This window comes from Adelges cooleyi, unplaced genomic scaffold, assembly GCF_023614345.1.
Source record: "Adelges cooleyi isolate 19-005CV unplaced genomic scaffold, UGA_ACOO_1.1 ACOO_flye_CR_arks_rails_tigmint_CR_PRNA_9, whole genome shotgun sequence".
Lineage (NCBI taxonomy): Eukaryota > Metazoa > Arthropoda > Insecta > Hemiptera > Adelgidae > Adelges > Adelges cooleyi.
This window is the reverse complement of record NW_026096579.1, coordinates 1,870,867-1,888,679: the sequence shown is the minus strand read 5'-3', so window position 1 is coordinate 1,888,679 and position 17,813 is coordinate 1,870,867. Positions and strand designations below refer to the sequence as shown.

Below are 17,813 nucleotides of genomic sequence, written 5' to 3'. Positions count from 1 at the left end.
ACCAATTCCTTCGAGTAGCAACTCTATAAATCACAAATTTCATCTAGTCGGTACTTTGGGGGGTAAAAGTTGAAAAAGTTTAATTCTTCACAGACGAAAGTTGAAAAAACAAAAAAAAAACCGTACGAGTTTTTAAGTTAGAACTTTTACTGGCTATAATTTCGAGAAAAAGAGTCGGATCGAGTTGAAATGTTTAAGAAATATTTATCTGGTATGCCCGCACACGACAGTTGTGTCAAATTTAACTTATACCCATTTCCCACCCCCCTAGGGGGGGTACAAGTTTTTTTTGTTTTTCGGCGTTTTTAGCCGTAATTTTAAAACTTTTGGGTTGAAAATTTGCCAGTATTTGGAACTCATATGTATCCATAACATATTAAACGGGTGACAAATTCGGCACTACAGTTTTTTTTAATTGCCGGAAAACTGTGTTTTCGCAGATTGCGTATATTTTAACAAAAACACCTAAAATCTTTAAAAAAAAATGATCAAATCATTAAAACAATTTTATGTATATCTATGCAGAATGATACTATTAAGTTTTGTGCTCAATTACCACTTTTGACTTTAAGTTTACATAAATTCCATTTTTTATTCAATTTTGTCACTTTTATTTATAATAATTCTTGTAGACCTGTGACCTCTCCGTTTCCTCATTGCTTTGATTACATTATGCCAATACTCTACTGTACTAGTCCTCTCGGATAAACTCAAATTAATTTTTCTGTTGTTATACAAAACAAAATAATCTACTGTTTGCCCCGGAGACACGTTGCGTTCAGATGCCGCTTGTATTTCTTACAATCATATCATATGCGTACTGTTATGGAGAATTATACACGCGTTATGAACGGCTGAAAACTTGTGCACCGACAGAATAACAAAATCAGAAGGAAAAAAAATGTAATCACAATAATATAGTCATAGGTACACTCAATGACGGCCACGTTGGATCGTATTTAATGATGTTGCGATGCGGTTCATATCCCCAATTATGGAGACAATATTACATTATTGTAAAATAATACAAATTTATCACAATCCGATAAATGATCAATATAATATGTACATAATATATAAGCGTGTTCGTACTTGACTCAATTATCGTACGATACAATATAATGTATTGTCTTCCAGGAAATATGAGTATGGCTTTCTCGATCGAAAAGTGTCGGAAATAAAAAAATGCACACCAAAAACAACGAATAATAATTTGTATTCCTTTTTTTTTTATTAAGAAAGTCTTCAATTTGCAAACATTACTAGCCCGAACAATAATTATCCCGTAACTTTTACTACGTTAGCTCATCATCATTAAGTTTACACGTGTGATTCGAATCGATAAATCCGTGTTGATTAAATTTTGAAGCAAAACAACACATGTGAATGGTTCTTCGTACGAGGAAGGAAGAAAGTAACACATTGGTCGCCGAGTTGAGGAAGTCTTCTCTATCGGCTCGTAGGCGATTCCAGGGGGCCAGCAGAAGATCCAACGCCGATGCTTGCCTTCAACTCGAGCCCGATATGAAGTCAGCTCACCGTAGCAGGAACGAGGCTGCCTTACGGTAAAGTCCTTGGCCCTGATTTCATTATGAATGAAGTGCTCGAGGTGGTGGTAAAAAACCTGAGAAATTGAAAAAAACTAATTACGGTGGTCCGGAAGAAGCCCATGGTCCTTCTGCTGTTTAGGAAGCGGGGTCTTCATGAGGCCGTGGAAACAAACAACCGGTGGGTTTCTTGACATCGACGACGTGACAGTTCTTGGACTTGGAGAGACCACTGAAACCTTGGAGACCATCTCTCAATCCAGCCCTTGAGAAGATTGCCACAAGGATGGAGTAGATCCGCCTGAAGCTGTCGGTCGCCAAGTGGTACCGCCGAGCAAAGAAGTGAGCTACAACAAATGTAACCAAAGCGTATTATATCATCGATTCTTCGATAGGGTTTCAAGCTAATTTAATTACCATATGCGATAACGAACGTGTCCGGCTATTAACAGTAACACCTAATAATCTTCTACGCCGAGTGTTACTAAGAAAAACCTGAGAAAAACTGAAAATCTTTCAAAGTCGATTAAACATAACTGTAAGGAATATTTTGCATAATATATACAGAGTGAGTGTATGAGACATTCAGGATGTTTTAAGAGTACAAAAAAAAATTATTCAATTTTTTTTTAATTTAGAATTTTTTAAAATTGAACTCGTATCTCATTAAAAAATTGTTTATTTAACGAAAATAATAAATAATTGTTGAATTGATATGTTACATTTAACCTTCAAAAAAGGTATCGAAATTTAAATACCTATGAGTAGATGATATTACCCAACAAGTCTGAGGAATATTCCTACTGCAGGAAACGGGCTGAAAACCAGCCAAACCGAAGCCGCCGTGACATTTTACTGAGTCTCGACACGGTATAGCAAGACCGATGGAACACCGTCCAGGAGGGCCGCGTTACCTACACGTACATGCCGGAGGTCGGTCGCACTCTGTGTCCAGAGTGGAAGCCCCCGCGACACTTTGCTACCCAGTTTCTGACTGAACACGGGCGCCTTTCAAGCGCACTTGAATCGGTTTGGCATTTTGAATGACGATTTCGTTGACGCTCACGCTCCTCCACAAGCGTACAGGACTATAGGTCTAATAAGCACTTTATAAAGTCTTAGTTTCCTGTTTTTGGACAGCAATCTTGACTTAAATAATGGTACAAGCGCAAAACAGCACTTATTTCCTGCCGTTATTCTCCTGCTAATTTCTTCGTGGCTACTTGCTTGTTGGTTAATATCTACTCCTAGATATTTAAAGCTTGATGCCCTTTCGAAGGTTAAGTCTCCAACTACTAGCGAATATTGTATGTGTTCTCTTCGAGATACTATTAAGCATTTCGTTTTTTGATCATTTAATGTACTGTAATTTTTTGTATTCTTAAAATATCCTGAATGTCTTAGTGTAATGTAAAGTAGAACTTTACATTTAGTTCGTTACTACCTGAGCTTCGAGTAAAGCGTAAAGGTCTTTATGATCCTTCATAAGCTTTATTCTTTTGTTATTCACTATACCTTCTAAGACTTCCATGGCGTCTGCGTGCTTCTCCAGAATAGGCCCAAATATTTGTATGGCCTCATCTTGTATCTCATTACTAGGGTAAGCAAATATTGTGGACAGAGCGTCCGCAAATTTTATATTTACCGCCATGTCTTTTTTATGAAGTTGTTGGGCTAGTAACTTAGCCGTATCCAACAATTGTCTTTGCTCAGCTAAAAAGCTCGTCCGGATCGATTGATTTTTCGCCTTTTGACGTTTTTCTCTTAGGTTTTTCTTGAAATCTGGGTGATTTCTTCTAGTATGGTCGAAGTATATACAATACCCAACCGCGCACAGCACGGGTACCGCTACCAACAGGCATGAACTTACAACTTTGTTGAACATTGTGCGTGTAAAATAAAGTTTTTACTAAAGAAAACAAAAAAAGATTTCCACTTTTTATAAGAAATACTGAAAGTGCTATAAAGTGTTAGTTGTATAGCGTTGACTAGCGACCGTCCCGGTTTGTGAAATATTATAGAGCCAGTGATTTTATCATTTTCAATTACTTATAATTATTCCTATAGAGTTTACCCCGGAAAAATGTATGGACATGTCCTTATAATATGATACTGTATCAAACCCCAAAATGTTATACCCCCCTCCGACTACCCGGTAAAGTTAAAAGTTTTAATTTTATTTTTTGTTTGTACATACAATCCAAAAATCCTACTTAACCAATCGATAACGACATTGTAAAAGGCAAAAAGGAACTAAAATTTAATTGTTTGCATTAGTGTGGATACGGTTAGGGTCCGTCAATATTATTATTTATTGGCGTTTTTACCCAAATTTCTCAAATAAAACTATTTTCAAATACCTATTGACTGTTGATTGGCACTTACGTGGATCAAGCTAGACATTTACAAGGGTAATTTCCCCCTTGTTTTGTGGGGGTTTTCTAAATAAAAACAAACACATGTGTTCGAATTTTACCAATCCATTGTAGAAATAATTTACAAGATCAATAGTTAATTGGTTTGTGTGTAAAAATATATATATATATATATATATATATGTATAATATATACTGTAACAAAAAAAATATACATAAAATTAATTAGGAAGGGTAATCCTGTTACCAACAGGCCCCCATAAAAATTTGAAAAATGTATTGCTTCGTTAAAATTGAATCCAATCCAAATGGAAAATCATAATTATAATTAGCAAAATGTCAATGAACATAATATAATATGGTCGTTCTTGTAGAAACACTTCAAGTAAATCATCTGTTCGATGAGAGGGAGGGGCTGAAAGGATGGGAAAGAGTGGAGAGAGGGAGGCGGTGACAGATACAGAAGGGAAAAGTAGGTGGGTTTTGTATGCTTAGCTAAGGGTGAACACGATAGGTAATATTTAGTGTGGATTCAAGCGGCATTTTCCCTAATTTCTAAACCCAGTTTTAATTTTTAACATTTTTTATTTTTGCTTGGATACTATTTTAGTCACGTTTGCTAAACAATACGGCCGCTATTTACATTTCTATCGCGAAAAGGCTCAATTACACAGCTTAAGCCAAACCTAAACACACACGATTTTATTAGTACATCACACTGTACGTCCATCCTAGTCAAAAATCTTGTACACACGGGTCTTCAACATAAGATAAGATGTATGTACAATGTACATCTTTGTATCTGGTGCTCGTCGACAGGCAAGCAACAAAGAAATAATACAAGCGAAATATTATCCACCGATTGCCAAAAATATAATAATTTATGCGCGTTGGCCTGTCGAGTGAGGTTTTTCTAACTCTTATATCTCTGCTTCCTCTTATGATGAGCGTTTGAAATTTGAAACGTAGTTTAAGCTTAAGGGACTTAGAACGCTGTACAAAATTAACCCCTTAATATTATGCCATTTCAAAAAGGGAGAACTTTAAAGTTTGCATTTTCGTTACTGGCTCACTGATCATAAAAATTGTAAGGCACTTTTCTATAGATAAAAATATGATATTTGGGAAAAAGGTAGTTCTTATAGTGTAAGTAAAGGAAAAAATCTTAAAATTGCAATGTTATCAAAATTAGTGCCGTTTGAGAGAGATGGTATTTATAATACATCATATTTTATCGATCATCGAATACAGAATAATTTAATAATCCTAATAATATCATTTAACTCTGTCTATACTCTATACTAGTGTTAATTTTCGTCAGTAAAATATGAATAATCTACCACCACTGTTGTGGCACGACCTGAGTATAAACAAAAAATAGCAAGTGCCCAACAAAAAGCTAACCGTGAAAAAAAGGCCAAGTTCAATGCCTAAAAGTCAGCCTATCAAAGTAGTAATATCTACATTGTGGCAAATTCTGTCGTATGCCTCATTCAAAAACCTGTTCAGTCAGACCATCGAGCAGTCACTGGCCGTGGAATGGTCCTACTCCTTATCACTTGCTTAATACAAAAGGAACATAAATAAAATCTAACAACCGCTGGTTTAAGCCTGAACCAAATTCCAAAAATAGTGTCCTATTTGCCCAACTGTCTCTTCCACGGCTCTCGCACCAGAGCAATAGACAATGAGCAACTAGCAGTCGGCAATAAGTGATAATATTGCCAGTTAATTACTTACTATTACTTACCGATTGCTAGTTGCTCATTGCCTATACTGCTCTTTTGTGATAGCCGCCTTATTGTAGAGACACAGCATATACCCCATGTATGGTCATTTATTTTAAATTCATCATGGGACAATAACTATGTAAATAGTATAACTAAGAATCTTAGTTATACTATAATTTTAAATAATATCTTAGTTTAAGATATTATTTAAAATTTAACAAACAAAAATATAGATAAACATTTTTGTTTTTATTTAGAAAACTTCAAAGGAACATATTTAGCTACCAAAAATTTGGTAATAACTAATACCAATATAATAATAAAAAAATAATGAATAAATATTCAAAATAAAAAAAATATGTTTCCCATCATTCATTTTAAAATAAGTTTAGATTTTAAAACAAAATATGTTGTTAATTTAAAAGTAATTTAAAAATTGTTTAAATGTAATGAATACCTACCGAATATACAATATAGAATGAAACATTAATGAAATATATTATATTTGATATGTTTTTATTTTTTATTTTAGGGCCATAAGTTCGCCAAGGTAAAATAATAAAAAAATTTTAATCGAAATATATTTTAAGTGATGAGAGCCAAATGGATATTATAAGTCTCCTTTTTAAACATGTTATAAAAATTAAATTGTTTAACCTTACCTTTACAATAAGGTTTTGCTACAACATAATTTATTTAACCAAAAGTACCACTGAGATAAACAATTTGTATTATCTGTTGATGCTTATTTGTAAATACAGAACGTCAATTTAATACTTTCTAACTTTGCTGGTTTATACTGTGCTTGGTTTGGACTTTACTGGCTTGAAAATACTAACTATCGATTTGCATCGAAGCGCTTTTTCGAAAGTGTTTTTATCACTTTCAGATTTAAAAATTCCTGTAAACCTGTGACCTCCCCGTCCCCACTGTGCCCCGACCCCACTGTACTGTTTTTTTTAGATATACTAAGGTATATTAAAGACCTTGGTATGTTAAACACATAAGTTGAATAAAAAAAAAGACACAATTCTCAATATAGTACAACGCGATTTCCATTTTTTTATTACATCAAATATGTTTTATATAAAAAAAAAAGTAATATACGTACTTGATAAAAGAAATATACAACATTTGGGTAACATTTTATTATTGTTGACAAAATATCGCGAAATAGTTTCTAAATTGACTGATGGAATCTTCAGGTTTAATCAAATACTTGTCTAGCCTACGTGAAACATTGACATTGATTGAGTATTGATCAATCATTTGGATTACATAAAGAATAAACCAGAGACACATCACACGCATAAAGTAAGGTAAAATTGTATCGTTCGATATTTTTAATCATCCCTGTTTGAAATTTTATCCTTAAATTATTTTTCTTTATTTGTTAAAAATAAACCAATTATAGAATGCTAAATATAAATATCAAATAGTACCTATATACTTCAAAATCATATTTTAATTAAAACTCTTTTTTATTTTTTTTAAATAATAACTATGTTTATACAAAGCGTACAAAATCCATTATCTGATAAAATAATATAGCATATGTTCCATGTTATATAATAGTATGAAACGATTAATTGTAAACTAGGAGTGGCAATTTATGATATGATATGAGGAAATAATAATAGTACTTTAAGTAGGTAATAGATACAGATAAGTAGTCGCCAAAAACGTCTGTATTGGCTATCATATGAGAGTATCTAAAAAATCATTTTTATTAATAATTTAATAAAAAAACACTTTCGTTATTGATCCATATTTTTATATTCGATATTTATCTATACATAATAATTATACTTGACAATAATATTTTCACGTTTACTCACAGATTTTAATTTCGTTTCTGTACGTATAATTGGTTTTATTGTAAAGAAAAAAAACCAAATAACACTATTAAGCTTTCAACAGTGTATACAATTAGTTTTTATCTCGACAATGGAAACATTACTTTTACATTTTTATTTGCACACCAGAATGATCAAATGTTGGAGGATAATAAAAATATGTTTTATAAGGCATAATAATATTATAGGTGTTTTTGTCGATTCGAGTCCATTAATTGGCGTTTCAATCGGTGAATTATTAGGTACCTATATGGTTATTAAAAAAACAATTTGATGGCTAGTGAAATCTCAAACAAATGCATTGTCGTCGAGAACTGTTTTTAATTGTTTAGTATGAAATCGCGGACAACATATTATGTGAATAAAATGAATATAATCAATTCAGATAGGTTTTTTACTTCGTTTGAATATATAAAAATGGACGTAAAGACCGAATCAGTGTGATATGTGCGTTGTCTAGCAATTAATTCGTCTGTTACAACAATAATTAAGATTTAGTATATTTTCAGTTTGATTCGCAATATCTATACTTAGTTTAATTTCCGTGCCAAGAAATAATTCGCCATTACAGCTACTTACCTACCCACGCGTACTTTTGAAGAATGTTTGTACATTTTAATGTTTTGTTGATGCTGTTCATAAATTTATGTAATATACAGCATCCTATTTAAAATATATCCATGTCATAATTAAAAATATAGTTATTTATAAAAAAAACATGTATAAATTATTATGTATGCGGTATGTTGTATAGGTACGTTTTAGTATTCATAACTTATTTCCGTTAAACATTTAGTTAGGTACACATTAGTTATTATGGCATTTATTAGAAGGTTAAAGTCTCTCGTTACGTTTTAAGATTAATTGCCATGTATTATATTCCCGTACGGTACATACTAATTATATTTTATATATTATAAGTGTATAATATGTGTCATGTTTGCAAATGGAATCATTTTGCAAAATTTGTTCGTACACCAAATCAAGCTGCTGCTTGATTTCAAAAAATAGTCTATTCGCATAGATTAAAAAAATTGTTGTTTTTTTTTTTAAACAAGTGTCTAAACTGGCTTATACATTAAAATAAGCCAGTTTACAAAAACATGGGCATTTGCACAAACTATAATTTAAACGTCAATTACACATAGTAGGTGCAAACCGCCGTTACGTTTATTATTAAAATCACAGTGGATAAGCACTGGGTGACTTTAAAACGAATTTCTTACCGATTTTGTCAATCTATGCATTATCAATGACACAATATTATTATACACTGTTATGCAAGCCAATTGTTTTCGGACAGTTATCATCTGTGGTACCTAGGTAAGCAATATACAGCCGTAGTGTATAGCGTATGTATGGGGCACGCGGTAGCTTGCTGGGATTAGTAAATACTTACAAGACGTTTTCAAAACGACGCCTTTTTTGTTGTACAGTACTTAAGACATTTCCGATGCGTGAATGCGTATATATATATAACCCTGGATAGTACGACGTATAGATATGTACGCATTTAGAAGACCCGGGCCTGGGGCAAGACGACAGTTTACTACCGTACGGCCAGTAATTTGTTTACCCTCGGAGGTCCTGGGTGCAGATAATATGCTCCGTCTTTATCTTTCATCCTGCGTAAGCCCCGTGTGGAAGTAGCAGTCACCCGCTCACACACATACACAGACAGCCATACGCACACACACACATTATGCATACAGCATATCGGAGCCCACACACGAGCACCGTACCCATCAATAAACTGGCTGACACTAGCCGTTTATTAGCTTATAGCCGACCGAAGAAAAAAAAAAATACATGGGAAAACATACAAACGTATAATATTATACAAAGAACGTGCACGCGTATAATATATATATATATATATATATTTGTACTTAACAAAAACGACTACGGTAACAATAGTCTGGACTTGCAACAACCGCGACGGTGTTACGGTTTCAGAGAGCTTTTGTTGAAATGGAAATGTACACACAAAAGGTGCTTATTCAATTATACAAGCATAAACGAATACAGTTTTCTACCTAAAACGATTTGTATTAATTCAGACAGCTGATTTCAGTTGAATAGTCAACATCTATTTTTAAAAATCAATTTAAAAAACCGTTTGCATAAAAGATGTTTGTATAGTCCAGCAGAGTTGCGACTACAACGATTTGATGTAAATTATGATTTTTGGAAATATATTATAATAATATTACAGCGCTGTTACATCAAGTTGTAATTCAATACATAAAGATATACAATCGAGAAGTTGTAACGAAAAATAAACACAACCCTATTTAATGAATTGCAATAAATCAAGATTAATTTTGATATGTATTGATAGCGTTGATAGAAACACGACAGAAGCTTCGATGCAATATTACTTAGAGACACCCAGTATATTAGAATAATAAATATATTTTTTTTTTTTAGATAATTATAAAAAATTATAGACAGACAGTTTAATCATTAATGTTTAAAATCGTATTTATGTACTCGAAAAATGTATTCCCAACAAAATAAAAAACGTATAGTATATAAATTCTGAATTAATGTACAATACAACTGTACAAATTAAAAAATATGTAAATACAGTTCAGTTATATACTTGAATGTTGTATAGGTATAACATATTTAACAAATTAATTCGATATTATTTGTACTATGTTAAGACGACTAACGAGTAATATGGTTTTTTTTTATAATCTTAAGTGTACGAAATCGACCTCTTCTAAGGAGTTGTGTATAGGCAACAATTTTAATGTGATTGAAAACTGATTGCGGTATTAGTACTATATTATATACGTGTAAAAACATACAAATGCAAGCCGTTATTTTCTATGCGGTGAAATTCCCGTAATGCTAATGTACAAGCCAACAAAGAGACTTGCTCACGTGAATGGGTATTATTTTTTGCTTACAGAATGATTTCGTTATCCATTGATGATCCGATACTAAATTTAAATAGTTGTTTAAAGTTATATGATTAATGAAAACAGTTTATTATTTCATTTATAGAATAAACTATTTTTTTTCGTAGGTAATTTCAATTTTTCATTAAATTTAATTTTTACTTTGGTTTTCCGTAACAACGGACGTGACCTTAGGTATTAAGTAAACTTCATTCGAAAAAAATATTTTTTTGATTTCAGATTACTCATCACAATAATCGTACTGATGGACAAAACTTGATGTTACTTTAGTAATGTAATATAAAAAGCGATCGGTTTTCAATCGTTTTACAACTAAAACTGAATAATTGTGTGTACAGGACTTCTATGTATTAAATATAAGATGTTTTATATACTATTTATGGTAGTTCACGCATGATATTATACAATATATTAAAAAAAAAAAAACACCCGAAGCGGTGTTTTTGACAGTTATATCCAAGCCAAACTTTGCTAGTCATATTTTTAGAACAAATTGTATTTTGCATTATACAAACAATATCTGTCTTTTGCACGTACCTTACAAATCTAAAATATAATGTTCAAACACTGAATACATTTATTTTCTAGTAAAGCTATTGAAAACCCCCTTATGTCATTCATTTTTTTTACTTTACTATAAATTTAAAATACACCCTAAAAGTGTTAAGAATATATTAATCTGCTCGTGACAAGACAATGTATTAGTAGTCCAGAAAAAAATCGGGCTTCTTACATGGAATACATACAAACCGTTGCGTTCTCTCGATATTAAAAATAGGTTGTCGTCTGAAGTAGATAAGACAATGCCGAAAAAAAAAAAGTTGGTAACTAATGTTCTTTTTACTAACGGCGTTAAAACAAACGAGATATTTTAATTTAAATAAGGAAAATAAATTTAAAGCTGATGTTCGTTAAACTTAAAAAAGTAAAATAAATCATCGTACACATCTCAGTTTTCAATTAGTTTTAGACAATTTGTGTTTACAATAACGTGTAAAAATATCTAAAAAAAAAATACTAATATTATGCTCATGATTTAAATTAACTTTTAAATGGATAATTGAATTTCATAATATGATAATTTATATCTTTTATATATTTGTTCTTGTAATTTAGGATAAGCGTAGAGGCTAAAAGAGATATTTAAACATATCTCTAAATATGTTGTTGACAAAAAATTTTCAACTAATATTTAAATACAACTTAACAATTATTAGGAGATATTTTATTGGCACACAAATTGTAGTATGTAGTATATCCTATATACACTACATGGAATTAACATAATACACTATACAAATATCGATTGATACAAAATGGATGATAAAACGACTAAACGTTAAAATTATGTGATTTATGTTTCAGATTTTCGGAGTTTTAGAAAAGGTATATTGATGTGTTGGGTCGTTAGCGATTTTTAAAACACAGAATGTCGCATGATAAAGTATCCCGAACTACGTTCAGTTACTAGATATGCCATTTTTTTTTTACTATTACAACATTATTTATCTGGCGAAAAAAGTTGGAAATGTTAAAGTACATAAAAACAGCATTCGGCATCTGTTCAGAGTAACAACAAGAATAAAAACACATTATAGCGTACATACTGCTGCTAAACTCTTAGTAATCGGTTTCTTGTAGTTACGGTTTTACTGGTATGTAACAACGTCCAATAAGATTAAATACGGTTGTTTTTTTTTAAATTTGTATTTTAAGTTTAATTCGAATAGTTTAGATAACTAGTTTTATTAATTTTCCGTTTATTATGTACGCGATTATTAATTAATAGCATAACAAATGTTTGGATATATTTTCAATATTTAAACCGATATTGGTATTTTAAACATTTATACAATTCCATTTTAAATCGGTTTTAATTTTATTTCCGGCAAACGAATCTCAACAATATGATTTTACACAATTTTCATATTCAATATAATATTTTCCGTATTACGATTGTTGTTATCGATATAATGGTTTGTCAACCGACTGAAGACCAATAAAGATATATACATGTATTTATGTACATATATAAAAATAGTGACTTGAGATTTATGTTTTATATGCAAAACCGCATTTGAGTAACGTATAGTCGTGTAAAGAATACTATATAAATTTAAATGGAAGAGACGGGGACGTAGGTTTTTGTCAGTACACAGTGAAATTCTTTATATCATATAATATCACATTGGTTGGCGAAATTGTTGAACTCTCAGAGTTCAGGTTTTTTTCTAGCTACTCGCTGTACATCCGCACGGATTTCTTTATGCTATGCCGCCAACGACTCCTATACGGGCAGAGAATCCCACGCACTGTCATCTTTTATCATCACAATTATTATGACAATTCTTATTATTATTCTTTTTACTCACCGTTTGTCTGTGATCTTCAAATACACCGGCGACACGCGGGCACTGTTCTTGTTTCGGTGGATATCCAATCCCGAACACGTAGGTACCTATGGCTCATGACGGGCCGGCGTTGTTCTTACAATAGGTAGGTACATATATATATTTTTTTTCTCGATGATTGTTATCTTAAAGCAAACAAAATAAGACGAGGGAAACGTCTTAATTGAACGTTAAACCACGTTTTTAGTTTGGCGATCAGAAGACGCTAGTCGCATGTAAATCATAGCACGGCTTTGGCCGACAAACGCAATCAAGATAAAAGGAGGCGGGGGAATTAAACCATCGGGTTTGTCACCCAGAGTGTTAATGAGGTTAGGTAATTGAATCTATACACACAATAAATTATATAATGTTTATCATGGCCGTATCCAGCACTCATTTTTTTTTTTTGGGGGGGGGGGTTATTTAAAGATAAAACTAGTAAATAATACTTAGGATTTTAATTAAATAGAACTATATCAGTTTTTTAGGTATATATATATACCGCGTAGTCGATAAATGTCAGGTGTATGAATGTATCTTATCAATATATATGTAATATTTTTATTATCGACAAGACTCGTGCTTTTATTCATATACAGGGTTGAATCAATTCTATACATGAATGTAAACATTATTACCTAGTCATTTTACTAGGCACTAACGCCCGTACCGTGTCGGTATACAGAGCTAAAATTTGTCTTGGTGGGCCATCTATAATATTTATAATCAATGCTAATACCTATAATACATAGATCCTATTGATATTTTTTTCGTTTTTTTCTACCAAAAAGAATGAATTGTCGCCATGGATAGACAGGCATTTATTGCTATGTGTATTTTACATGAAAATTCAATTTTTATGTGCTGGTGATGATATTTTGTATAATGATAGTATTTACAATTATTATTAATTTATAAACAACATGTTAATTTTAGTTAGGTTTAATATTACGCTTTCAATAATACAGACCTATATAAGTCCTGAAATCTGATAACGTTTTTGACACAACAATTTAATTGTTAAATACTTTTTGTATTTAATTCTTATAAGTTATATAAAGTATTTGGGATTCCATATAAATGAGTCCTATTTACTTATTATCTCAACATCTGAAAAAAACCTTATATTATTTTTACAGTATATAATAAATTGATGCATGTTTAAAAATAGGGTCCGGTGAGTGGTGATATGAGAGAAGGGAAAGCTTATGTCTAGGGCTATGCGTTAAGAAGTTGGAAAGTACGTCAAAATCTTTCAGTAGGCATCTCTAATCATACCGTGGCCTTAACAAAACTATCTGTCCCTCTAAACTATACTTCTTAAATTGCATTAAAAAAAAAATGTAAAACCACATTCCTAAATCCTAATAATTATTTAAATAATATACATATGATTTAAGATTAAAAACATATTAATTAATTTTTGTTCACTAATTAAGGCGTTGCGTCGTCTGCACCAGTGTAATGTCAAAAAAGTAACAATGACATATCATATTATTTAAAAATATTTCCAAACCATTTTCATTAATATTTAATTAATTAAGTTTTACATCTTTCATTTGATCAAGTTTATTTTGATCAAGATTATTTTTATAATAAATAATTGTTTGAATAAAACGCATGTGCATACTGGACGAGCTACTATATACACCCTTCTATCAACCACAATTACTCTGTCAATTAATTCAATCTATGCTAAATTAATATTAATAAATGTAAAGCAAATTTTGTGTTCAAAGAGATTCTTTATTGTATATAATATAATATAATATAGGATCTCCTTGAACACAAAATTTGCAAACCTATGCTCTATGTGTGTTTTTAATTGCTGAAAACAATTCGTTTCTATGTTAACTTCTGCTTGTTGTTTGAATAACAAGACGTAGTAATTGTATATTGAAAGTATATTGAAAGTCAATACTTACATTTTAATATTTTCAGCGAACAATATGCATTGTGTCGAAGCGTTCTGCAGATATATTTTACGTTAAAACAATTACTTTTTCGAACGACTTAAACGTTACTATCATGTCTACCATAAGTTTGGACGTAACTTCAAGCTATTTAAAAAAAAAAATTCTAAGGCGACCAAAAACTCAAATTGCCTGGAGACTTGATGGTAGGTATTTCGAACACATACAGTTATTATATTATGTAACATAATACAGCATTATGTTCTTCTCTCTCATTGTTATTTATAATGACTGTTTAAAAAAAAAAAAAAAAACTTTTATAAGAACACTTGGAATTTTAAAAGTTGGTGAATTAATTCAAGCATTTGAGAGTCTAACAGGGCGATTTCACATTTGGGCTTCAGTGTAGCTAATGCAAAAACCCAGCATGCTGTGTAGAAATCTCTTAATATATAATAATTTAGATACCAAATCTAAAGTCCAAATCCAATTATTACTAAATACTATTTACTAATATTATGTTAATTTTATTTTTTTAGATTCAAGTGCAATTATTTACACGTGGCGGTCGATCATAAATTTCCTAATAAGTTTAAATAATACGAAGTAACCCGTAAGCAAAACATGTAGTAATTTATTTTAAATATTAATAATAATTTAATTGTATACAGCTGTAAGGGCGCGGAATTAACTACAGACGAAATAATTGTACTTAAGTTTCTCTGCTCAGTAAAATTCTTACATATTAAATTCAAAATAAAATAATTGAAAAAACATTTTTTTATATGTCTGGTTTGTTAATTCTAGACATTTTTCTAATGCTTGATTTGGTATAAGTAATGTATTCCTCAGACGAATTTATAAAAAGGGAGTGTAATTATTGTAAATATTTTTTTCAACTAAATCAATACATTTCTGAGTAATATATTCTGGTCTCACTTGGAAGTAAAATAAAGATACCTAGTAGGTATCTACGCTAAAATATCTAAACAATAGAGTTACCTCCCCTCCCCTCTACTAAGTCAAGTACTGTGTGGATTAGGTCTATGTACGATGATGCCATTTTACTCTTAATTCTCCCTTTATAAATTATTTTGGACAGCCGCACAATTATTATTTATTTATTTAAGTAAATTTACACATTTTAGCACTATTGTCATTTCAGATAGTTGAACTAAACTACTTTAACAATTTTTTCATTTGTAACTTCTCACTTTCGCGTTGTGATCGTTCTCGTTATAGTTCATAAACCTCTCACATTTTCTGCTCAGTAAAAATGAATTACTTACTTTAAAATTTGCGTCCAGTAAATCAAGTCACAACATTTTCACACCAACGAGATTTTTTTTTGTAAATCAAATTACCAATATCTATCCCGCGATCCTACTGGATAACCTCCTTCGTACTCTCTTACACGCAAAGTCTGTCGATGCCGGGATATTTTAGTCATTAAGTTAGTCTTAAGTTAGTCATTAAGTTAGCCTTAAGTTATGCCCGGATCGTCTTCGATGCGTAAGTCCACCATTGTCTGTTGCGTGGCCGCCCAGTCGATACCGGGATATTTTAGTCATTAAGTTAGTCTTAAGCTATGCCCGGATCGTCTTCGATGCGTAAGTCCACCGTTGTCTGTTGCGTGGCCGCCCAGACTGTCGATACCGGGATATTTTAGTCATTAAGTTAGTCATAAGTTAGTCTTAATTTAGTCCTAAGTCAGTCTTAAGTTAGTTATTAAGTTAGTCATTAAGTTAGTCTTAAGTTATGCCCGGATCGACATCTATGCGTAAATCCACAATTGCTCGAAACGCCCCTACCACACCTTTCTGGTGGTTGTACAGTAAATACAATTTGAGCATCATCGTAGATGGAGATACCACATTAAAAAAAACGAGCCAAATACTCTACCTCATAGGTGGTTTGGAAACGAGTATACAATCCCTAATACGAAGCAACCGGTAAGCAAAATATGTAGTAATTTATTTTAAATATTAATAATAATTTAATTGTATACAGCTGTATGGGTACGGAATTAACTACAGACGAAATAATTGTACTAAGTTTCTCTGCTCAGTAAAATTCTTACTATTTAAATTCAAAATAAAATAATTGAAAAAACATTTTTTTATATGTCTGGTTTGTTAATTCTAGACATTGTTTTATTTTTTACAATTCTAAAAAATGTAAACTAAAATTAATTGTAAAAAATATTATAGAAATGTATTTATATTTATATTTGTCCTATTGCTTATATTTTCGGCAATAGGACAGCGAATATTATTTGTCTAAACTTCAAACCCGCCTACTAAAACGCCTTAAAATGTTGCCATTATTGTGTGTAAATTTAATAATTGTTATTAAAACAAAGTTTTCGTTAAATTCTATTCGTTAATTTTAAATAAAGCTAAATTTATTATTATTCGTATAAAAAAACATGTCGATGGTTTTCATTTTAAATCAGATATCAGTAAACATGTACCTAAACCAGAAATTGATTACAATACTTCCAGATAATACGAAAATTGAATTTTAATGTAATAATAATTGTTTGGATATTACTATTTTCCTACCACGAAGTTAGCCTCGACCTTGTTGGAAATTAGCTTTGCTTCTTGACACTACTTTTTTTCATCCACCTGAAACGCATGATTCTTTTTACCCGTCAACTGTTCATAGGTACAGTAGGACTGTTCAAGGTGAAAATGCGGAAGGAAAAACAATAGTCGCACCACGTGATTAGCTGTTATCTCCGTTGGCGTGTAATATGCAAATGAATTTATAGTAAAATGTTTTTTAAAAATTTATTGAAAAACAAAACCACTTGATGCACGCCATCGCACCGGTTAAACATCCCTAACGAACACCTGTTAACCGCACAAGTAGTTCAGTTTTGCCGCCGGGCATCATCACACATGTGCCAGTTTTTTTTACCCTTATGTACCTTTACTCAGTAAGCGTATGGTAGGCAATTCGTTTAATGTAAATCGGCCTCTCGTTTCGACATGTTAATTGAAAATGTACCACTTAGGACGTAAAATAACGATAGTGAAATAAATACGCAAGCGTTACATTATT

General features: G+C 31.4%; 1 protein-coding gene across 1 annotated transcript; it reads right to left on the bottom strand.

Annotated features, from left to right (window-relative positions):
• Positions 1 to 2,976: 2,976 nt before the first annotated feature.
• Positions 2,977 to 3,432, bottom strand: LOC126846154 (uncharacterized). Its single transcript, XM_050585361.1, has one exon. It carries the CDS (start codon positions 3,430 to 3,432, stop codon positions 2,977 to 2,979), a length of 456 nt encoding a protein of 151 aa, XP_050441318.1.
• Between the last annotated feature and the right edge of the window lie 14,381 nt (positions 3,433 to 17,813).